Raw genomic sequence first — 24,935 nt, forward strand, 5'->3', positions numbered from 1 at the left:
TTAATGTAACTTAAAGATGCTATGTGAAAGTTTGAAACAGAAACTACAACAAGTGTAATATTTGCAAAAATTACAGTGAATTTGCGTGGCCACCATGACAGTCGCTTTAAGCAGAGTGATACAAACAGTGAAAAGGTAGGAGTGCTGTTATCACTAAAATATTGCATGGCTACCAGCCAATCTAATATAAATTTCTATTTTACAGATTAATGTGCGTGTGACTACTATGGATGCTGAGCTGGAATTTGCTATCCAACCCAACACGACTGGCAAACAGCTGTTTGATCAGGTAACGTTAGGTGTCTAAATTTAAATTCCATTGTTTTGAGTATAATACTGATTTATCAGCCAGGACTTTGCTTTATGTTTCTCATACAAATGTTTTGATTTCAAATGTGTCTTTATTTTTCATCTTTCAGAACTATCATTAACCATGTTTACATGTACACTTTTTTGTAATTCTGATTTAAATCATTCCAATTGAACGATTCGGTGGACTGTTTATATGAGACGTTATCTAATCCGATATGGTGTTTACATGTGCTGCCGCTTTCAATCGGAATAACTTTGTGACATGTGACATGTAAGGAATCACTGAGCTCCTTCAGTATATTTAATAAATGTGTTGTTTCAGTTTTACTCCAGTTTAATTTTGCATTCTGGTGCCGCCATTGTGCATTCTGACGACCCCTGGCCTCTTGACGTGTTGACGTAGAAGCAAAGTAATCGGTTTAACACGTTTACATGGCAGAGTTTTTATTTTGTTTGGTTTATAGAAAGGTTTATCCCACCCCTCTCAAACCAATTACATTTTCTTTTGGATTGGACTTTTAAACCGATTACAATGCTCCATGTAAACGCATCTGTTGTTCTCAATTGCTTAGATAGCCCAGCCAGCAATGACATGTGGGGCCCAGATGAGGGCTTCATGGGCGGCAAATGTGGGCCCCATTATGGGATCCACATGGGGGCCAGCCATGGATGCCCAGATGGGTTTTAAGTGGGATCTGTAAGGGTCTTGTGTGGGTCTTAACCGGGCAATTCATGACAGACCCATTTGGGCCCCATCTGCCTAAAGGGGTTTAAAGTGGGTTTGCACCCGGGATCCACATGGGGGCCAGCCATGGATGCCCAGGTGGGTTTTAAGTGGGATCTGTAAGGGTCTTATGTGGGTCCTAACTGGGCAATTCATGCCAAACCCATTTGGGGCCCACCAGTCTGAAGGGGTTTAAAGTGGGCTTGCACCCGGGATACACATGGGGACCAGCCGTGGATGCCCAGATGGGTTTTAAGTGGAATCTGTAAGGGTCTTATGTGGGTCTTAACCGGGCAATTCATGACAGACCCATTTGGGCCCCATCTGCCTAAAGGGGTTTAAAGTGGGTTTGCACCCGGGATCCACATGGGGGCCAGCCATGGATGCCCAGGTGGGTTTTAAGTGGGATCTGTAAGGGTCTTATGTGGGTCTTAACCGGGCAATTTGTGTCAGACCCATTTGGGCCCCACCTGCCTAAAGGGGTTTAAAGTGGGTTTGCACCAGGATTCAACCGTGAATGCCCATATGGGCTTAAAGTGGGCTCTGTAAGGATCTTATGTTGGTCCTAACTGGGCAATTCATGCAAGGTAAGCCCAACCATTCATTTAGGGGACAATCTAAGAAAAATTAAAAATGAAGAATGAATGTAAGTACAAGATAAATACAAGACACTTGATGCTTTGAACTGCAAGAAATATATTAAATTGACAACAAAAATTATCTTTAAAAAACAATGTCACAACATACGGTAAACTAAAAAATATATTTTAAAAAAATCTCTGAAAAAAAACCCTCCAAAAATACAATACAAAATACACTCATTATATAATACATTGAACAACAAACATAATCTTTAACAATTAAAATTTTACAACGTACCGGTAAATAAATAAAAAATATATTTTTTTAAAAAAATGTCTGAAAAAAAGAAAACAAAACATCTCTCCAAAAAATACATCCAAAACAGTCATGGCGTTTGTGTTGTCAATGTTCTTTTTTACCCATAGATATATGATCAATATCACACTCGTAGCCGTGCGATATGGCTGTATATCAGCACGCTGTGATTCATCCGTAGGTAATCACTGCGTGCTGATATACAGCCATATCGCACGGCTACGAGTGTGATATTGCGTTTATACAACAGTTCGACGGCACGACTTCGGTAAAGTTGGTTTTATATTCGCACATTCGGACTTATGATAAATTCAAACTTTCCAATAAATGTGCAATAAATTGACCCATACGGTAAAAAAATCTATTTTCAAATATATTTTTAAATATATTTCAAAATATACAAAAAATGGCCAAAAAATATATTCGCTATAAATATATTTTCACATATAAATATATTTTCCTAAAATGTATTTTTTGGCCATGTTTTGTATATTTTTTTAAAATATATTTTCAAAATATATTTTACAAAAGCATTTAAAAATATATTTTGCCCTACATATATTTCAACCCAAGAAAATACATTCACATGTCACATTTGAAATTTTTTTTATTTGTTGTCTATAACACGTGAACATTTGAATAAAAATCAACAAGGAACATATTTTACAATGTTCAAAAAATTACAATATTCAAACAAATATAACTTTTTTGCTTTCAAGAAGTCTCACTTTCCCCACGTCAAATCCTCAAAGCCTCTTTGGACACATTTGGAAATCTCTTCTTGACTGTGAGACAAAAATCAGTAATTTTTTTAGAACTTAATGTTTCTAGTAAATTTTCCTTTCACTAAGTATTAACTTAACGTATATATGGCTGCCATGGTTTCCTCATCAAAGGCACTTCTTCTCTGTCTCTACCACTGTACTCATACAAAAGACAAAACACAATCACTGAACATCAGTACAGGTACAGAGTGCATGCACTTTGTCCTCTAACTAGTTTTGGATTTCCTGATATTTTTGTTTACACTGGAACTAAAACAATTACAAGTATACTGGATTTTAAAGATATTTAATGGGCATATTTTTAGACAGTACAGTAAAGAAACTGATGATTGAGGAGAGGTCGAATTAGCCTTTCTTTACACTTCTGCATTGCATTTTCACTTTTACAAATAAAGGGATAGTGGAATATCACAAAGTCACTCAGTTAAGCTAACTTAAAGGGATATTTACCCTCATGCTGTTCCATTTGATTATGACATTCTCTTTTTCTGTGGAATACAAACAGAGATATTTAGAAAAATAATCTATCTCTTTGTGTTCACGCAAGAAGGTCAAAAACCAAAGTGAACATGACGGTAATCCACATGACCTCAGTTGATTAATCAAATTCTTCTGAAGTGAAACAATAGGTGTGTCTTTGGAAAATACTGTTATGTTAAATTTGTTACATTACAGATTTGCCAACTGTCCAATATGGGCTCAAAGTCAACATGTTGTAATTTGTGATGCGTTTTAAAGCTTGAGGAATCATTTGCATGTACAGACTTTAAAATATTAGTATTTTTCTAACACACACCTAGTGTTTCACTTCAACTAGGGTCATGTTGACTATTTCATGTTTTTTACTGTGAAGCTGTTTTGTATAAAGTGCCACAGAAATGAAGATGACTTGACTATGAACATTATCCTGTACCTGTGACTTGTGGTTCTCCAGCACAATCGTTGGGCTGGTGGGGCGGACAGCAAGTGGACAAGTGTCTTGACAGATGGGTTTTGACCCGCACCTGTTCCAGACAAAAACAGATATTAACACAAGTGCAGAGAACATATCAATTCATAAATTACACAAATAAAATAATATTATTTGCTTAACAGTGCTTAATTAAAAAAAAAAAAAAATCTACTTCTTAAAGTGTCTCATCATTCTCACCTTGTTGCTGTTGCACAAACCGTCTCTGCTTCTGCTACTGAAAATAAAAAGCAGATTTTTTCAGTAATGAATGACATGTAAACCTGTAAGTCGTGACAAATAAGCATCTTCTGTTACAAGCAACTTACTGAATCACTGGCTCAACTGGATAATCGAAAACAGCTTGTCATTCAGCAGAAAGTGAATAAAAATTATATTATAGTAAGGCTATATTAATAATGATAATAATAATAGTAGAAAAACTGAGCGTATGAAATGCCATTAATGCCAAACCAGCATATGCCTGAACTTTAATAAAGAGAAAATAACGTGTGCCTACTTAACAAGTTTAGTAAAACATTAAATTTAGCCAAAAAAAAAAAAAAAAAAGACTTACGTTACAGGCCACTATCAGTGACAGGAGCATCATAGATCGACAACAGCAGGCAGCACCGTCTCCCAAACACTCTACAGTTGAAATTAAAAAAAAATATTAAACATTTTTTGTGTGTAACGTTAGTTTTCACTAGTGTCCAAATTAAAAACAACTAACTTTAAAACGGAAATCTGAAAATATCAAATGCGTCTCATGTGAGTAAATAAACAAACGGGGCATTAATTTTACAATTAAAGTAAAAAAAAAACCTTGACAATAAAACATTATACATTCAAAGTAGCAATGAACATTACATATGTGAAAAATGACGAATAAAAATAAAGTTATAACGTTAGCTCTTACCTTTTACTCCGAAAACTCCCGGTTGACTGACGACCGTTACAGTTCAAAATGACGCGCATGCGCAGTACTCCAAAAGTCTGTGAGCGCTGCTAGTGGTTTCCCTTTCAAATTACGTCACAGTTAACATCGTACAGCTAGCGATTTTATTAATCTATTTATTTGTAATTGATGTAGATCTAAACGCTATATTACACTGACAATAAATTACAATTAAATTAATAAATAAACGAATTAATTAATAAGTAATAGACTAAAACACACATTTGTGAGGTGCCATGATCACTACTACACAGGTATTTTTTGGGAAGATATGTGAACAAAGTGTCAATGTGGAAAATATGTGGAAATTCATGTTTTTCAAAATTCTTCAAACATAATGGATAGTTATGTTCGCAAGGCTTTCTTCCACGCACATTTGCATTGTCGACTGTAAGATTGGAAATGTATTTTCTTGCGCCCTGAAATATATTTTCATATATAAATATATATTTTCCTAACCCTGAAATACATATTTAAATATATTTTAAGTATATGAAGGTTGAAACAATATATATATATATTCAAAAATATATTTCATTGAACTTAACTGTTTGCAACAAATATTTACCATATATTTAAAATATATTTTGGCCAGATAAAATATATATATTTTTTACCGTATGGGAATGTTTGCGAATTTTAAGCAGCGACATGATATTGACAACAAACAATTGTCAACTTACAACATTTTTCACAGCCGATCAAAATAGGCAAGTATTGTTTTAATGGCATATTTACTTGTGAATGTCCACTGAATGTCCAATGTAGTGTGATTAACAAGGCTATTGAATACGGATGTCTGATTGTGCGAATATAAAACCAGCTTTACCCAAGTGACGGCATGAGTGTGTAAATAAATAAGAACAACAACAGAGTGTCTTTAAAACCCTCTTTAGTGCAGCACTACTTCCTTCCGCCACGGATTCATATCTCAAGTTGTCAGTTGGACCAAGCCTCTGTTACTAACTCTAAAACGTCACTTTAGAACTAGTAACGAAGGAACGTTGAGTCGCTTCATTGAAACACATTGAATTTTATACAGTATTAGAGAGAGAGAGAGTAGGCTATTACCTGTCTGATATATTGCATTACATTTATTCTTCAAGTCGATGTCCATAATATTATATCCATTATAAAAGTCCGTTTGAATGTCCTCTGAGGAAAGCGATCTTTGTATAACACTACAGCACTAAAAACAACTTGCAAAAGTTCCTTTCAATTTAAAAGTCTCTTGTGCTTCACTGACTCATTCCTCCTGTAAAGTGTTGCTGCCATCTAATGGCGTATTAATGTAACTTTCACTCAATCCATATTACTTTCTAATGGACATATTTATATAAAATAATATTTATTGAACAACAAATAAGCACAATTGTACAGTTCAGTCAAACAAAGCACTAGTTATTTACAAAAAACAAAAACAAAACAAAAAACATTTACGCTTGTATGTGGGTTTTACAAATATTTAAGGAATGAAAAGGATTTTAAAGAGCTTGTGACAAAACCTCTTAACTCCATTGGATCCTCAAACTGTCAATCAAACTTCATTACATTAATCCGCATCCCCTCGTGAATGAAGTGCGCACGCAGTTTGGACATCTCTGTGCAATGCAAAGGTAAATAAAGATCTGATGTTAGAAAAAAATTTTTTAAAGCGTTTTCTTTACAAAAAAAAACCCTATGTTTATAAAGTTTAATGTTTTATGTATTTGAAGAGCGGAGAAGAGTCTTCGTCTGATATGTCCCGTCTAGTTGAAGCCAATATGCTAGCCTATATATAACATAACGTCGTTTCCCTTTCAGTCGGTCACGTTCGACGTACGTCAGTAGTGACCGACGAATTGGGATATCGCTAGAGAGCCCCTATCAGCTTCGAGAGAACTAAAACAAGCCAATGGAATTGGCGTGCGATATTTGCATAATGCGCACCTCCCCTAACAGGTGGATATAAAAATGGGGGCAGATGCAATCGCACTCTGTCTTTCGCTTCGGAGCCTACCTGGTGTCCTGCGGCTGTTTGAACTTCAAGCCTCTGAAGAAGTTTTCGGCGCTTGTGTTGGTGTGACGACGCCTGCAGCGAGGTCGCGAGTTGGAGTGAGCCGGGTGGAAACATCTACTGTTTTCCCAGCGTTCCGCTGTAATTCCACTGGTTGGTCTGCGATTTGGTCTGGTTCCTCCTGTGTTTTTCTAAACACGTCGTGACGCTCCCTGTGTGTCTCGACACAAAAGAGCTGAAGTTTCCCCTTCTAAAAGAGCTTCACAGACAGACACTGCGTCTTTTTCAAGATGTCATTCTGTCTGTGCGTTTCTGGAGGCGGTCGTTTCCTATCCTCTCTGGCGGCCACGATCACTTTCTCTCATGTCTGCTTAGCGTGCTGAGACTGTGTTTGTGGGTGGTCATATTTTCTTATGGAAATATGTCCACGTCGGCGCGTTGTTTGCTCGCCTTTCTCGTAAGGGCTTGAGCGCTCAGCGCGCCGTGTGCCGTCGAATTGCCGGCTGACAGCGCGCGTTGCCACGGCAACCCTGCGCGCTGTCTGGCGCTCTAGATGCACGGTCGAGACTCGGCTGCCTTTTTAATGAGGTGGAGTCCCCTCACTTATTCCCCGATCTAGTTATTTTTCTGAATCAGAAAAGTGCTACTTTGGTTAATAAGCCTGGGTGACCAGAGGATCACAGTGGGGCAATACCCGCCGAGTCATTCTCCGTGGGCCCCCCACTCCTCTAGTGCATCGCAAACATGTTGTGACTATGTTCGTGGGTGGATCATGTTTAGATTCATGGCCACGTCGGTGCCCAGGGTGCCGTGTGTCGTCCAGTTGGGCGGCCACGTTCACTGTCCAACATGGCTGGTAGCTTCTGCATGTGTTGCTGGTCCTCCTTAAAATAAATAGGGAGGACCTAACATCTTAGTCAGGGCTCCAGCAGAGGATCAGATGTCGACTGCTACATTGGAGAGAGTATTGTTGGGCTCTGAACATGAAGATGAGGCTGAGCGTCCCACGGTTGTGGCGTGCTCATGCCGAATCGGATTCAGACTTGGCAACCATGCTTTCCCGGGCCCCTGGGGGTGTCGTGCGACGCGTACTCGCCTTGCCCCGCCCCTGGCTTAGCCCGGATGTGCATGAAAAAACTTGGCAGTTTGTGGCCTTTTTTGGCGTTAATATGGAACGCCAAGAGGGTCATAATCTGCACTACAAGTTTTTCTCTCTCACTACCCCCTAGGGTGGGGTGGCAGTGCTACGGGCACACCACCTCTGCCCTGCATGAGTCTTGGCCCCTGGCAAGTCTGCAGTAGGTCAAAGCACTCATTGCATGTGGGTAGTTCTGAGTCGGGGTTGAGCTACGCAGGATGCAAATCAAAGCGCAGGCCCCTGGCCAGACAATGTCCACCATGGTGGTCCAGAAACACCCCTGGCGAGTCTTGCTGGGATGTGCCGTCGTCAAAGTGTGCTTTCTCGATGCGCTCATCTCACAAACTGGCCTTGAACCCAGCCCGCTCAACTCGCAGTCACCTGACTAGCGGGAGACGGTCCTGGAGATATGGCGACCTGGAGCTGACGTAAACGGTTCTTTCTCCCCCGGAGGAGGGCCGGGTGGAGAATTGGTCTGTTCCGCCGCTGGCTCTCCGGAGTCCAGCGGTACCCACTAAGAACTGTTTTCCGATCCTCTACGTCCCAAGAGTGTGGCTGGCGATGTGCAGCGCCCTGCGTTGCTACTCCCAGCCCCCTCTCACCTCGCCAGCAGGTGTCAGTGTGTTGGTGCAGGCCGCGCCCCGTGTGCCGTCTCCCATACGCACTGCTACCTCGCAGAGTCTGATCACACTCTGGGCCGCTACCACGCCGCCCGAGTCGGGTCCCCGTACTCTGGTTCGCTGCCCCACCCCCGGTACGTCTGTGGTGCGTTTGGTTCTGCTGGCTCGGTGTCTGGAGGCCTGGTTAGTGCCCCCAGCCCGTTCCGCTGGCTCATGCGTACTATCAGACTCGGCTATGCGATTCATTTCGCCCGGTGTCCTCCGGCGTCAAGGGGTGTCCACTTCACTTAGGTGTCGTTGGACATTGCACCTGTTCTCCGAGTGGAGATTGCTGTCCTCCTGGCGAGGGATACAATCGAGCCGGTCCCTCCAGCCGATTTGAAGTCAGGTTCAGCCCTACTTCATTGTACCCTAAAGGGCGGTGGGCTATGGCCAATCCTGGATCTGCGCGTCTTGAACCGGTACCTTCAGGCTGCCGTTTAAGGTGCTCATGCAGAAGCGCATTTTCGAGTGCGTCCGTCCCGGGGTTTGGTTGCAGCATTCGACCTGAAGGATGCATACTTTCATGTCTCGATTCTGCGCTCGGGTCGAGCATTTCAGTACAAACTCCTACCCTTCGGGCTGGCCCTGTCGCTCCACGCCTTACACGGTTGCGGAGGTGGCCATTGTTCCCCTCAAGGAACAGGGCGTTCGCATTCTCGACTGCCTCGACGACTGGTTGTTCCTGGCCAGCTCGCGAAGCAGTTGTGCGTACACAGGGAGATGGTTTAGCTCACCTCAGCCTGTTGGGTCTTTGGGTCAGCTGGGACAAGAGCAAACTCGCCCCCGGGCAGAGGATCTCTTTTCTCAGTCTCGAGCTAGACTCGGTCGCCTGGATTGTGCGCCTCTCTGAGGAGCGCGTCCAGTCGGTGTTGAACTGCCTGAGTTCGCTCAAGCGCAGGATGGCGGCCCCACTGAAAGACTTCAGAGGCTCCTGGGGCATGTGGCATCTGCAGCCGCATTTCGCCGCTCAGGTTGCTCCATATGAGGCCGCTTCAACACCGGCTCCGCGACTGGGTCCCGAGATGGCCATGGCAGCGCAGCACGCTCAGTGTCCTCGTGACACGGAGCTGCCGCCCTACCCTCATCCGGTGGTCGGACCCTTTGTTCCTGCGGGCGGGAGTACCCCTTGGACGCTGTGGTCCACACAGATGCCTCTACCACCGGATGGGGGGCCATGTACAACGGGCATGCGGTTCGGGTCTTGGACGGGGCCTCGACTGCATTGGCATATCAATTGCCTCGAGTTGCTAGCAGTATGTCTTGCACTGGGCCGCTTCAAGGAGCTGCTGTCAGACAAGCACGTACTGGTCCGCTCGGACAAGCACGGCGGCCGTTGCGTACATCAACCATCAAGCTGGTCTACGCTCCCGTCGCATATCGCAACTCGCCTGCCATCTCTTGCTATGGAGTCAGAAGCATCTGAGGTCGCTTCAGGCCACTCATGTCCCAGGTGTGCTTAACCGTGCAGCCTACGAGCTCTTACGGCAGCCTCCACTTGCGGGCAAGTGGCGGCTCCATCCCCAGGCGGTCCAGCTGATCTGGCACTACTTCGGCGAGGCCCAGGTAGTCCTGTTGCCTCCCCAGGAACTGCCCTCGGCCAGTGGTTTTCCCTGACCGGCGAGTCACTCGGCACGGATACCCTGGCACTCAGCTGGCCCCGGGGCCTACGCAATATGCGTTTTCCCCCAGTGAGCCTTCTCGCACAGCTCCTGTGCTAGGTCAGGGAGGATGAGGAGCAGGTCTTGTTAGTGGCTCCATATTGGTCACTCGGACCCGGGTTTCGGACCTAATGCTCCTCACGACAGCCCCTCCTTGGCCGATTCCTCTGAGGAAGGACCTCCTGACTCAGAGATGGGGCTTCCTATGGCACCCGCGTCCCGACCTGTGGAACCTCCACGTGTGGTCCCTGGACGGGATGCGGAGGTTCTGGGTGATCTCCCGCAGGCGGTCGTAGACACCATCACTTCCGCTAGAGCTCCTTCACGAGGAGCCTCTATGCGTTGAAGTCGAACCTATTCGTTGAATGGTGCTCTTCTCGCAAGACGAGAGAACCCCCGATCATGCTCGGTCAGATCTGTGCTTTCCTTCCTGCAAGAGGGCTTGGAGCGAAGGCTGTCTCCCTCCACCCTCAAGGTGTATGTTGCCGCTTCGCTGCACATCTCCATGCAGTTGATGGCAAGCCCTGGGGAAACACGGTCTGATCATCAGGTTCCTGAGGGGGGCGAGGGGACTGATTCCTCCTTGCCCACCCTCCTTACCCTCTAGGGATCTCACCTTAGTTCTTAGCTAACTTCGGCGTCATCCCTTGAGCCTTTGCAATTAATCGAGTTAAAAGTACTGTCTCTTAGACCGTCCTCCTGGTTGCATTGGCCTCATGTTAAGAGGGTAGGGGACCTGCACGCATTTTCGGTCGACGAATCGTGCCTGGAATTTGGGCCTGGGGATTCTCACGTCTTCCTGAGACCCCGGCCTGGATATGTGCCCAAGGTTCCTACCACTCCCTTCAGAGATCAGGTAGTGAACCTGCAAGCGCTGCCTTCGGAGGAGGCAGACCCAGCCCTAGCTTCGCTCTTTCCAGTTCGCGCCCTGCGTGTTTACGTGGATAGAACTTGAAGCTTAGGACCTCAGATCAGCTCTTTGTCTGTTACGGAGACCAGCAGAAGGGAAAGGCTGTCTCCAAGCAGAGGATGGCCCACTGGTTAGTGGATGCCATCGCCCTGGTTTATGTTCCCAGGGCGTGCCTTGCCCGTTCGGGTTGAGAGCCCACTCCACCTGAGTGGCCTCTTCCTGGGCGCTGGCTCACGGCGCCTCGCTGACAGATTGTAGAGCTGTGGGCTGGGCGACACCCAACACGTTTGCTAGGGTTTTTAGCTTACGTGTAAGCTGGTTCTTCCCGTGTACTCGCTTCCACCAGCTGGTAGACGCGTTGAACCTGTGCTCGTGTCGGCTTGCAATGCCACTCCCGCCCCCTGGGCAGGATATGTGCATCTGTTGACTCCAGTCGTGTTCCCCGTTCGGTGAACCCTGTCGAGTTCCTCCACCTCCACCTTCGGCTCGGGCATTGCGGAGTGTCTGATGCCAGACCAACATCCATCTTCGATGTTGTCTGTTGGTTGGGTTCCATATGTTGCAATCCCTCTACGTGAGTGATTCCAAATGTGTATTGTCCACGGTTACTCCCTACGGTGAGCCCGTGTCTTTCCCTTAGCAGAGCTTCTGCTTTCTCCTGTCAGATGAGTCTCCCCCTACTCAGGTGGAGCCATCCCAGGGACTCATATGCGTTCTGCCCTGCGGGCCAGTCCATATGTTTTCCATGTAAATTCCTTCCCCTCTGGGTAGGTAGTGGTTCCGCAGCGTTCCTTACGGGTTCGCTTCCCCAGTGTAGTCTAGTTTACTTAGTGGGTATATCGGAACAGCAGTAGACTTCCTGGCGTAAGGTCGCCCCCTTCTCCGTCCCCTTGGTGCGACGGGCGGCTAGAGCCTGCGCTGGGCACTGGAAGGGGTTTCGTAACTGTGGCGTTTTAGTTGGGATCCCAATTCGTCGGTCACTACTGACGTACGTCGAACGTGACCGACTGAAAGGGAACGTCTCGGTTACGTATGTAACCCTCGTTCCCTGAAGGAGGGAACGGAGACGTACGTCCCGTCGCCACAGTTTCTGTACCCTCGCTGCAGTGCGGACACCGGTTGTCTCCTCAGCGAAAAACAGAGTGCGATTGCATCTGCCCCCCTTTTTATATCCACCTGTTAGGGGAGGTGCGCATTATGCAAATATCGCACGCCAATTCCATTGGCTTGTTTTAGTTCTCTCGAAGCTGATAGGGGCTCTCTAGCGATATCCCAATTCGTCGGTCACTACTGACGTACGTCTCCGTTCCCTCCTTCAGGGAACGAGGGTTACATACGTAACCGAGACGTTATTATCAAATTTAACATAGCACAATTCGACTTGCTCTGGAACAAATAATAGATTAATAAAGACCAAAGATTGCCTGTTCTATGTACTCAAATTGAATAATGTCTCATGTTTAACCACTATAAGAGCCAGCGGCAAATCCACGAGTCACTGGCCGAGACTAAGCTGTTCTCGGCAGTTACAGAAGCACTGAACGGTCGCTGACGCCCTGGAGCTCACATCTCCGAAAAACGTCAAAACAAGTTGTAAAATAGGCGCTGTTATTAAATATGAGTCACATATTTCAGGTCTAAACAACTACATTATCGCCTAAAAACTATTAAAACTGCAGTTTGTGGTACAACAAGTAGTATTTGTAAAGCTTGCGGTTGATTTGGTCGGCCGCCATGACGGTCACTTCAAGCGGAGTGATACAAACGGTGAAAAGGCAGTAGGAGTGCTGATATCGCTGAAATATCGCATGGCTATCAGCCAATCAGATTCGAGAACCAGACAGAACTGTTGTATAAATATATATAAGACCCATATATGTGTTCCCAGTTCAAACCCATGCCAACTTGGCCCATAAATATATCATGCAAGACCCATATATGTGTTCCCAGTTCAAACCCATGCCAACTTGGCCCATAAATATATCATGCAAGACCCATATATGTTTTCCCTGTTCAAACCCATGCCCACTTGACCCATAAAAATTCTATGCAGGACCCATATGTGCATTCCCAGTTCAAACCCATGCCCACTTGACCCATAAATATGCCATTCAAGACCCATATATGTGTTCCCAGATCAAACCCATGCCAACTTGGCCCATAAATTGACATGCAAGACCCATATATGTTTTCCCAGTTCAAACCCATGCCAACTTGGCCCATATATATATCATGCAAGACCCATATATGTGTTCCCAGTCCAAACCCATGCCAACTTGGCCCATAAATATGCCATTCAAGACCCATATATGTTTTCCCAGTTCAAACCCATGCCCACTTGACCCATAAAAATTCTATGCAGGACCCATATGTGCATTCCCAGTTCAAACCCATGCCCACTTGGCCCATAAATATATCATGCAAGACCCATATATGTTTTCCCAGTTCAAACCCATGCCCACTTGGCCCATAAATATATCATGCAAGACCCATATATGTTTTCCCAGTTCAAACCCATGCCCACTTGGCCCATAAATATATCATGCAAGACCCATATATGTTTTCCCAGTTCAAACCCATGCCCACTTGACCCATAAAAATTCTATGCAGGACCCATATGTGCATTCCCAGTTCAAGCCCATGCCCACTTGACCCATAAATATGCCATTCAAGACCCATATAGGTGTTCCCAGATCAAACCCATGCCCACTTGGCCCATAAATATATCATGCAAGACCCATATATGTTTTCCCAGTTCAAACCCATGCCAACTTGGCCCATAAATATATCATGCAAGACCCATATATGTTTTCCCAGTTCAAACCCATGCCCACTTGGCCCATAAAAATTCTATGCAGGACCCATATGTGCATTCTCAGTTCAAACCCATGCCCACTTGGCCCATGCCTGTCCCTTATGGGGCCCATGTAATCAGCTCATATGGGCTTCCTATGTGGGACTCGTACTACAAAACCTACATAGGACCCGCTGATTTCACCCAGCCAAAGCCCATGCCCACACAGTACCCATGGAACCCGTAGTTAACCCATCTGGGCCCCACGTTTCATTGCTGGCTGGGAGCTTACAAGGCGGATGTTTGATTTTTGGAAAAAAATCAGGGCTACTCTTTTGAACCACACAAACAGGTTGTCAAATTTTTCACAAGAATTGGAAGTTACTTTACAGCAGGGTAAAGTTAGTTCCGCTATTGGTCTGCACCTATTATTTACATGTATGCATTTGCCATATTATACTTTATTATTATTCTCTTTTCTTATTTAATGCTTCTTACCTTTCACTGTTTTTTCTGCTTTCAAGTTGTTGTTTTTTTTTATCTACAAAGAAATAAAATTTTTCATCTTTGTAACATATATGGCCACTCAGACTACTGACTTTTTCGAGATCTTGTGCTCAAATCAGAGCATGTGAGTGGAGCATTAATTATATTTCCTCCGGAGTGGAGAGCGCCTTTCTGAAGATTCCGCTTCACTCGCTCAGTCTGCTCAGGGTGGCTCAGTAAACCCAGAATGCTCTTTGTGATATGCTGATTCGAGAATCTGTGAAATGAGCAATAGATCTAAGGTTATGTAGTTCAAATATTGTTCAAGTTGCGAACCTTGTACATAAATGCCAGGGTTTTTTCTTGTATTGAGAATTATGAAACGGCTGCCTCCATCACATTTTGTGCTACCTCCAGCCGTCAACAAAATGCATTCAACTTGAGAATTTCATCTTTGTTTCCAAATGCAATGACTTCAGTTTTGTCTTTGTATAACTGAAGACAGTTTTGACACATCCAATTGTTCATTTCATCAGTGCATTAGCACAGGGATTCAATGAGGCTATAGTCATTAGGTGATAGGGCTAAGTAGATCTGGGTGTCATCTGCATAGCTGTGGTAAGCAATTTGGTTCTCTCTCATTATTTGGCTCAGTGAGCCTTGAGGGACTCTGCATGTCATGGATGTCCACATTTAAGGTAACCTACACTCACATAATAATCTCTCCCTTCTAAGTATGACCTGAACCATTTTAGGACCATCCCAGAAAGCCTGACTCAGTTTTCCAGCCTGTCAAGAAGTAAGTTGTCATCAACAGTGTCAAATGCAGCACTGAGGTGGATTAGTGCCAGCACTGATATTTTGCCCCAAAATTAACCACCCAAAAATTAAAATTATCATTTGATTTACTAACCCTCAAGCCATCCCAGGTTTATGCCTATCTTCTTTCAAACGAACACAATCGGAGATATATTTAAAAATATCCTGGCTATACCAAGCTTTATAATGGTAGTGAATGGGGGGCCTGTTTTGAATTGCTTATTTTTCTGGATTTAAACATTCTTGGAAGCATTTGGTATAATGTATATACACAAGTCAACAAACTATATAACATTGTTCTAGTGGTTTTTGGATATTTTAATCCTAAAATGTTACATATTGTGCCTTTAAGTATAATAACAACAGACAGCCATACGTATTGATTTTGAACTGCTTAAACAGTTTTCTCTGACTCCAGAAAAGATTGCCCAAGCAAACCTACATGTTCCTCTTGCTGGGAGTGGTCCACTGATGAATGGCTGAACTTTCAGTCTTCTAAGTGTTTTTCACGAGTTCACACTTACAAATAAGTCAGGTAAATTAATGGGTAAACGTATTTGGCGTGCTGTCCGGGGAGAGGGCTCCGAGCTCGGTAATCGGCCCGAACACAGAGTACCCCCCCAAAAATGCAAAATGTTGGCTACGGACAGCAGCCGGGAATTGTAACCCCCCAAAAAATATAGAAATAAGGCTGATGTTTGCAAGGAGAAAGCTGTCTGCCGGATCGGGAGGGTTCTATCTGATGGGAGTTCAATACTCACAGCGAACCAATAAATATAAACCTCTTCGACCAGCAAACTAAGATAAGGTTTAGATGTTTTGGCTGGGGGCGTCTGCAGCATCCGACGGGAGTTCAATACTCGCAGCGATCGGATGGGTAAAACCCCACCAGCCAGAACATTGAGAAGGAATGACATCCGACGGGAGTCCGCTAGCGGAGGCAACCTCACGCTTGGGTCAGTCCCTGGAGCCTGGGGAGGAACAAGAAGTGTAGAAAAGAGGGAAGCTGGGAGTCCAATAAGGCCTCTGGGCCTGCGCCGCTAGCGGAGGCAACCTCATGCTTGGGTCAGTCCCTGGAGCCTGGGGAGGAACAAGAAGTGTAGAAAAGAGGGAAACTGGGGAGTAAAATATGGCATCTGGGCCTGCGCCGCTAGCGGAGGCAGCCTCACGCTAAGGTCCATGGTTTAGCTGTAGACCAAAGACAAAAAGAGAGTTTGAGACTGATGACCGGGCCTGCGCTATTAGCGGAGGCATCCTCACGCTAACATCTACAGGCCACAGACAATGGATAGGGTAAGAGACGGTGGGATGAAATGGCTGAAACAGCAGAGCTTGCTCTGCTAGCGGAGGCATCCTCACGCTAGGAGGGAAGGCATTTGCCAAGACGGCGAAGAGAGCTGTATGTGGTGTGGCACCTGGGAAACTGCGGTGTGTGGCTAGGCGGAGGGAGGAGGAGAGTGAGGAATCTGGGGCCCAGCCCAGGCTCACTGTGGCCTGACGCCAGTCTTCTAATGCATGAATCGAAGAAGCAAGAGAGAGAAGATGAAAAAGCGACCTGCGGGATTATGCGATTCATGAAGATAGCTGAGCAAAGATAGCAGTTCCTGTTTAGAACAGTTTGGACCATCTATGAAGATGGAAACAAATAAAAAAAATATCCTATATTTCCTTATGTGGTGAGGCCTAGAAATTAACTGTATTTAAGTTAAAGCCCATAAATTCAGTTTGAGTTCAGCAAAACTGTGCAAGGCTGAGAAATCGATTATTAATTTTTATTAATAAGCCTAAAATGCTTTATAACCTGCATATATTCACCTCTGGCACGATTGTTTGATACCATACTGTCGTTTACAGTTTGTACTGTAATTGATGTTGAACAATCATCAAACTGCAAAGTAGGCTACAGACTGATTTAGATGATCGTTTGTTCTTTTAACTGTTGCTGGTTTGAGTCACGTGCACCTTCATTTAGTAAAGATCAAAAGAGACTAGCTTGTAAAAAGAGAGCTTTGCATAATAAAAATGTGCAACTTGGATTTATTCAATGGTGTTCAACAAGCACTAAATTTACCATGAACACGCTGCTTGAATGATTTTTTTTTTTTTTTTTTTTTCATTTAATCAAATTTATTTGTTTACTTTTTAGTTCTATTTCCCAATACTTATCCAGACCTGGTACTCAAATTACTCAAATCAAATTCCATGCTTTATCAAACTGCGTAGGAACATACAACATAACAGTTTATTCACTGGTTATTCGTCTATGGTTCGTTACGTTACTTACAGATTTCTGCTAGTTCTAAATATAGATGAACATACAGATGAATAGGAACGGTAAAATGTATTTAAATGCATCAGTAAAAGAACGATTTTAAGAATTTGTCCTACCAGTCTGTGCCTCGTCTCAATAGTGAAGCTGTGGGTTGACATTACATAAATGCATACAATTACTTTAAGTTTCCAAGCAATTTGTTGATAAATCGCAGAACAGCGATGACAATAAGTTCAGAGTTTCATAGTGATTCTGCGTGTGAACTGAACGTGATATATGAGCTATACTGTTTGCGTGTTTAACCGCAAGGAAGCGGCACAGTAATTTATAACGGCAAGTCACAGAAACAATCCCCCGATCAACATTGATCCAGATGGAATGACTGAAAGACGGAAATTCAGGAAAGACGACGAGAAGGATTTAAACTGTGCTTCTTGCGGGGTTGAGCCGATGGAGTGGAGAGTGTGAGCCGGCTGGGAACTGGATCTGCCTGGCACTGAAAGAAGGCCCGTTCCGTCACGGGAAGAGGCGGCATTGCCCGACACTTGAGCTTGGTGCTCAGCTGCCTTATTGTCATTTTTCTATGACAGTAATGATTGAATGGGCCAGAGTAGGGAAATACACAGAAGGATATCGCGGATGATTCGGACGTGGAGACAGGCCTCGGCGTTTTGGCATGCAGGGACCTGTTTGTTTGGGCTGACGCCCCTCCGAAATAATGCCGTTGGATTGGAGAAAAATTGTTCTTAACGCCAGAGGATTGTGGCAAAGATTCCTCAAGGATGAAAGATTCTTCATCGGACGCGACTTCGGACATGTTAGGAACTTAGGGCGGGACCAAATGCTGGAAACTGTCGAGGATCCTTGGGTGAGTTTGACTGTGATTATATACAGGCCCCAACTCATGCTGATTGGGTAGATACGTTGATTACAGATTGTTGACAGCTGGTTGAGATGACGTAATCATTAAGATGATGTAATGATTGGGTATCTTATTTGACTTGTTCCTCCTGAACTACGTTTATAAAACATCATTAAAAAGTTAATTGAAATTTCTTTCATGTAGTTCTGACTGCTCTTTCCGAACAAGTCTATTTGCAGTCTTATGTTTCATCAGAATGATGTGAAGTTCCCTTTTCACAGTGCATGCAGAACGTTGATTTTCTGATCATATTTTTTATTCCAGGCACATCTTACCAATTCCAAACTGCAGTATTATTAGTAACTACTATTAATTTTGTATTTGTAGTGAATTCCAGGGCCCAGTTTATAGCCGGGCCCCTCTCTCTCCGTAACAGTGGACAAAGGTTTGCTACATTTTGATTGGATTTCGGTGGACTAACACAAACAAACTGTCTTATGCCATCAGATAAAGATGGAAGGACAACATCCAGACCTCTCTTAGAGGGTAAGAAGACCACCTCTTGTACCAAGCCTGGGAAGGACAAGGCTTCTCATTTGTCCACAGGCAGTTACTGCCCTTCACCCATCTAGACACTACTTCCTAAGGTTGGCCAGAGACTTCCATAAAAATTCCTCGGGACCTTAGCAGAAATGGGTGAAACAAAGAGATCACAAAGATCCATCCAAATCCATTCAAAACTCAGTTTGAAAACCTTAGAACTGATGCAAACTACACATCCATTTCATACTTATTCACAGAAATAAGTATTCTACCAGAAAGACTTGGGAAGCAAAGAAACGTTTGAATACAATTTATTCAACAGTATAAATGTAAATATCAAATAAATGATAGAGTTCTTTGGCGTAGGCCCCGTCCATAGTACAATCCGGAGGGTACCAGACGTGTGCAGATCCTGCCTGAAGATGAAGGCAGGGGCAGAGCCTACCCCCGATGTATGGACAGGGACCGACCTGGTGGTGGTGGGGAGGATGGGGGTGAACGCCGGCGATGGTATCTGCGAACATGATAGTGGGTGGGAACAGAACTTATATACTCAGGTGACGTGTAATGATTGGTTAGAATATGAGCAATGACGTGCATTAGAGTCTTCCGGGTAGAACTTCCACTAAACGCTCCCATTTCTACCAGAAAGACTTGGGAAGCAAAGAAACGTTTGAATACAATTTATTCAACAGTATAAATGTAAATATCAAATAAATGATAGAGTTTTTTGGCGTAGGCCCCGTCCATAGTACAATCCGGAGGGTAGCAGACGTTTGCAGATCCTGCCTGAAGATGAAGGCAGGGGCGGAGCCTACCCCCAAAAGAACTGTGAATGTGAATGAAATACGCACCAGTTGGAGGATTCTTTGAATACGCTCCTAAATATTACCAAAGAGAAAGAGATAAAGAATGCACAGACATTAATGAATGTTTAATCATTAACAGAAAGAATCATTACGTCATAGCTTTAATGATGTCAAGAATGCCACATAGCCCATAACATTGCCACATTAGGTCGAGCATTAAAGCCACGTAGGCCGATAAGCCAGCGTATAAACATGCCATGTAGATCATGTATGATGCCATGACAGGCCATAGTGAGGGGAAGACCGAGTGGATGAATGGGATACCTCGATATGCCGAACAAAGCAAGCCATATAGATGTAAATAGTAGGAATAGAAACTGACGCCGCAACAGGTAGTTTGTCTCAATAGGATACTTACCACAGAAGATTTAAATATAGGATTTTATGATAAGCTATAACCTTACCTAATGCTTGTTATAAACATAACCTTGGTAATCCTAGATTAACAAAAGAATACCAGTGATGTGAATAGTGATTTGATGCTATGGTCAGAAAGACAAGTTAGTCTGCGATACTAGGAGACTGCATAAGAGGACCATGGTCCATAGAGATAGCGTTCACTTGACCCTGAGTGAGTATAGGGAAATCATAACGAGTGATATTAAATCGTATGAAAACACCACCACCAGTAGTTTGCATTAGTAACGTACTAGTATTAAATTATGTAGCGTATGCACACGTCAAGTCAAGTCAAGTCAAATTTATTTATATAGCGCTTTTACAATTGGTAATTGTTTCAAAGCAGCTTTACATATTAGAAGCACAGAAAAAAAGGGAAGTGGTTAAAACTGTACAAACAAGCGTGGTAATATGTAACATATACAAGATGGTGCTACATTAAGCCAATGTCGGCTGACTTCCAGGGGTGGAAAAAACCCCCTAGGAGAAAAACCCAGCGTGCTAGCACTGGGAAAAAAGTCCTAGGAGGGAAAAAACCCCTTGGAAGATATATATATGTAAATGTATATGGAGATAGATATAGAGATTAAAAATCGATTATATATAAATATATGTAAGCGGATACGGGGATCCTGGGCTACGTTGTAGTCAGGTCCAGACGCAGGTTCTCCATCTGACCTGGATACGGCCTGGATCCAGCACCCGGCAAACCTCAGGATAAGCAGAGAGACAGATATTAGCGTAGATGCCATTCTTGTTCTGATGTACAGGTATATCTAGTGTTATAGGAAATGTTCTCGGTTCCGGCCGACCTAATTATTGCAGCGTAACAATCCTTTAACGGATTTGAAAAATGTTAATGTATTGATAATGTGTTATGTGTATGCAAGAGCAAAGAGATGTGTTTTTAGTCTAGATTTAAACTGACAGAGTGTGTCTGCTTCCCGAACAATGCTAGGAAGATTGTTCCAGAGTTTAGGTGCTAAATAGGAAAAGGATCTGCCGCCTTCAGTTGATTTTGATATTCTGGGTATTATCAACTGGCCTAAATTCTGAGATCGCAATAAACGTGAAGGACTATAATGCATTAAGAGCTCACTTAGGTACTGGGGAGCTAAACCATTTAGAGCTTTATAAGTAAGTAGCAAGATTTTAAAATCTATACGATGTTTAATAGGGAGCCAATGTAATGTTGACAGAACTGGGCTAATATGGTCATACTTTCTGGTTCTAGTAAGAACTCTAGCTGCCGCATTTTGAACCAACTGTAGTTTGTTTAAAAGCCGAGCAGAACAACCACCCAGTAGAGGGTTACAATAATCTAGTCTTGAGGTCATGAATGCATGAACCAACTGTTCCGCATTTGTCATTGAGAGCATATGTCGTAATTTAGATATATTTTTTAGATGGAAGAAGGCGGTTTTACAGATACTAGAAACATGACTTTCAAATGAAAGATTGGTATCAAAGAGCACACCCAGGTTCCTAACTGAGGACGAAGGTTTAATGGAGCACCCGTCAAGTGTTAGAGAGTATTCAAGGTTTTTTTGTGAGGAAGTTTTTGGTCCAAAGATTAGGAAATCAGTTTTTTCTGAATTTAATAATAAGAAATTTCTTGTCATCCAGTTTTTAATGTCAGCTATGCATTCTGTTAGTTTTGTGAATTTGTAGGTTTCGTCAGGGCGCGAGGAAATATAGAGCTGAGTATCGTCAGCGTAGCAGTGAAAACTAACACCATGCTTCCTAATTATCTCTCCTAAGGGCAGCATGTACAGAGTGAAAAGCAACGGTCCTAATACTGAGCCTTGTGGTACCCCATATTTAACCTGTGATCGATACGACATCTCTTCATTAACTACCACAGACTGATAACGGTCAGATAAGTATGATTTGAACCATGCCAAAGCAATTCCACTAATGCCAATATAGTTTTCAAGTCTTTTTAAAAGAATGTTATGATCGATAGTGTCAAAAGCAGCACTGAGATCTAATAACACTAATAGAGAAATACAGCCACGATCGGATGATAGGAGTAGATCGTTTGTAACTCTAACGAGAGCAGTCTCAGTACTATGGTATGTTCTAAATCCTGACTGGAAATCCTCACAGATTCCATTTCTTTCTAAAAAGGAACACAGTTGTGTTGAAACTGCCTTTTCTAGTATCTTTGACAGAAAAGGTAGATTCGAGATTGGCCTGTAATTTACTAAATCTCTCGGATCTAGTTGAGGTTTTTTAATAAGAGGTTTGATAATAGCCTGCTTAAAGGTTTTTGGCACGTGTCCTAGTGTTAATGATGAATTAATTATATCAAGAAGTGGACCTACGACCTCTGGAAGCATTTCTTTCAGTAGTTTAGTCGGCATTGGGTCTAACATACATGTCGTTGATTTTGATGATTTGATAAGTTTAGATAATTCTTCCTCTCCTATAGCGGCGAATGATTCTAGTTTTACCTCAGGGACACTACAGTGCACTGTCTGAAGAGAAACTGTAGACGGTTGCATGTTTATAATTTTCTCTCTAATATTATCAATCTTGCAAGTAAAGAAGTTCATAAAGTCATTACTGCTGTGCTCTATGGAAACGTCAGCAGTTGAATCTCTGTTTCTAGTTAATTTAGCCACTGTGTCAAATAAATACCTAGGATTATGTTTGTTTTCTATTAAGAGATTTGAAAAATAAGTAGATCTAGCATTTCTTATGGCTGTTCTGTACTCAATCATTTTTTCTTTCCACGAAAGGCGAAAAACTTCTAGTTTTGTTTTCTTCCAACTACGTTCAGCTTTTCTAACAGCTCGTTTTAGAGCCCGAGTGTGCTCATCATACCACGGCGTTGGATTAGTTTCCTTAATCTTCTTTAGACGTAAAGGAGCGACCGCATCTAATGTGCTGGAAAAGAGAGAGCCAATAGTTTCTGTTGCAGCATCGAGTTCTTCTAAGTTGTCAGGTATACTAAGGCGATGAAACTGCTCGGGGAGATTATTTATAAAGCAATCTTTAGTGGCAGACGTGATTGTTCTACAATATTTATGGCTGGGTGGTGGTTTTGTAGCCTTGGCTAATTGTATTATACACGAGACTAAATAATGATCTGATATATCATCGCTCTGCTGTAGAATTTCAACAGCATCAATATCTATTCCATGCGACAGTATTAGATCTAGGGTATGATTACGACAATGAGTGGGTCCTGACACGTGTTGTCTAACTCCAATAGAGTTTAAAATATCTGCAAATGCCAATCCAAATGCGTCTTTATTATTATCTACATGGATATTAAAATCACCAACAACAAGGACTTTATCCGCAGCCAGTACTAACTCTGATAGAAACTCAGCAAATTCTTTGATAAAGTCAGTATGGTGCCCTGGTGGCCTGTATACAGTAGCCAGCACAAATGTCAACTTACATAATGTTACATAAAGCACCATCACTTCAAAGGAATTATATTTGAAATTCTTTTGAATGATTCTGAATATATTACTATAAATTACAGCAACACCTCCCCCTTTGCCTTTCTGTCGAGGATTGTGTCGATAATCATAACCTTGAGGACTAGATTCATTTAAAGTAATGTAATCGTCTGGTTTTAGCCAGGTTTCTGTCAAACACAGCAAGTCTAGTTTATTGTCTGTGATAATTTCATTTACAATAAGTGCTTTTGAAGAAATAGATCTAATATTCAGTAACCCAAGCTTTATCATTTGTTTATCTGATTTATCTGTGATTTTCATTTTTTGAACATCAATTAAATTTTTACCCTTAAAAGGTTTTGGAAGTTTTTTGTATTTACTAGTTCGAGGTACAGACACACGTATCAGGATAGTCAATAAACTTTGGAGTTTCAGAACGCTTTTAACCTGGTGAACTTTGTTTATAAATCACTAAAGCGGCGCCGGACGGCTGTGACTTTCGGCAGGTTTGTGGGCCTGCGATGGTAAACAGAAAAGTCCAACTTCCTCCCTTTGGTGACTTCAAAAGGAGCACCCCCCCCAGAGACTGACCAGATCCACATTCCAACACCCCACACACACAGGGACACACAAAAACACACACACACATATACAAACATGCCTAGAGATGGTATGTACAGTTATTCTCAAGATATGACTGTGCCAAAGTGTACCCGCTATATTTTAAGTGCATATATGCTTCCTAGTGTTTAGATTTTAGAGTTTAAATGACTGTAGCCATTCTAGTTTCATTCCTATTAATGTAATTTTGTCTGTAAACCATAACTTCTTCTACATGTTGTGTTTATGTGTCAAGTTTAGATTCCTCTGAAAGCTCTTCCTCTCCTCTATTCCATAATGTGTCTCACATCCCTGTAGGATGCATTGTTCTATTTGTTTAATGATACTGTGAAGAAAGTACTCTACTTCGAAATCTGATCTGAGAGCCATAAATCATGCAGATTAAGTCGTGAGGCCAATCAAAGGAAAGCTTTCCCGCCAACTTTGCACCCATGTTATTGGCTACCCCACCTCAAGGAGGTGTGTCGGCTTATCTGTCATAAAAGCAATGACGCACAATTTCTTGTGTTCTCTCCCGATTGTCTCACGAGCATCTCGTGCACGTTCTTCCCGGACCTCTCCGGTGACCACGCGCTGTCACCGCGCTCAGCTTCGGGATCGCCATCTTCCAGCGAAACTCACTCTCGTCCTCAGTTCAAACCTTCCCGCTGAATGGAGGAAGCCAACGAACTGCACCAGCGCTAACCTGAAATTCGACACACGCAACCAATGCAAGTATACTGCCGTTTCTCAATCTTAGATGATGAAACTGATTTCCGTGCTGGCTTAGGACTGGTTGTGAGTTTGCTACTTGCCTTCTCTCTTTCCTTCTCTACTTCTATTCTTGTACATAGGTGTGTATTTTCTTGTAGATATATTTAGATGT

General features: G+C 43.1%; 1 protein-coding gene across 2 annotated transcripts in view; it reads left to right on the forward strand.

The window, feature by feature from the left end:
• The first annotated feature begins 202 nt into the window (after positions 1 to 202).
• Positions 203 to 24,935, forward strand: part of LOC137031650 (radixin) — a 572,796-nt gene continuing 548,063 nt past the window's right edge. The window contains exon 1 of one of the 2 annotated variants that reach the window (XM_067402756.1): positions 203 to 289. In XM_067402756.1, the coding sequence (XP_067258857.1) occupies positions 227 to 289 (63 nt within the window). In that variant the 5' untranslated portion in view covers positions 203 to 226. The remainder of the gene's footprint in view (positions 290 to 24,935) is intronic. The other variant, XM_067402757.1, reaches the window with a different exon arrangement.

Source organism: Chanodichthys erythropterus, chromosome 12 (genome assembly GCF_024489055.1).
Source record: "Chanodichthys erythropterus isolate Z2021 chromosome 12, ASM2448905v1, whole genome shotgun sequence".
NCBI lineage: Eukaryota > Metazoa > Chordata > Actinopteri > Cypriniformes > Xenocyprididae > Chanodichthys > Chanodichthys erythropterus.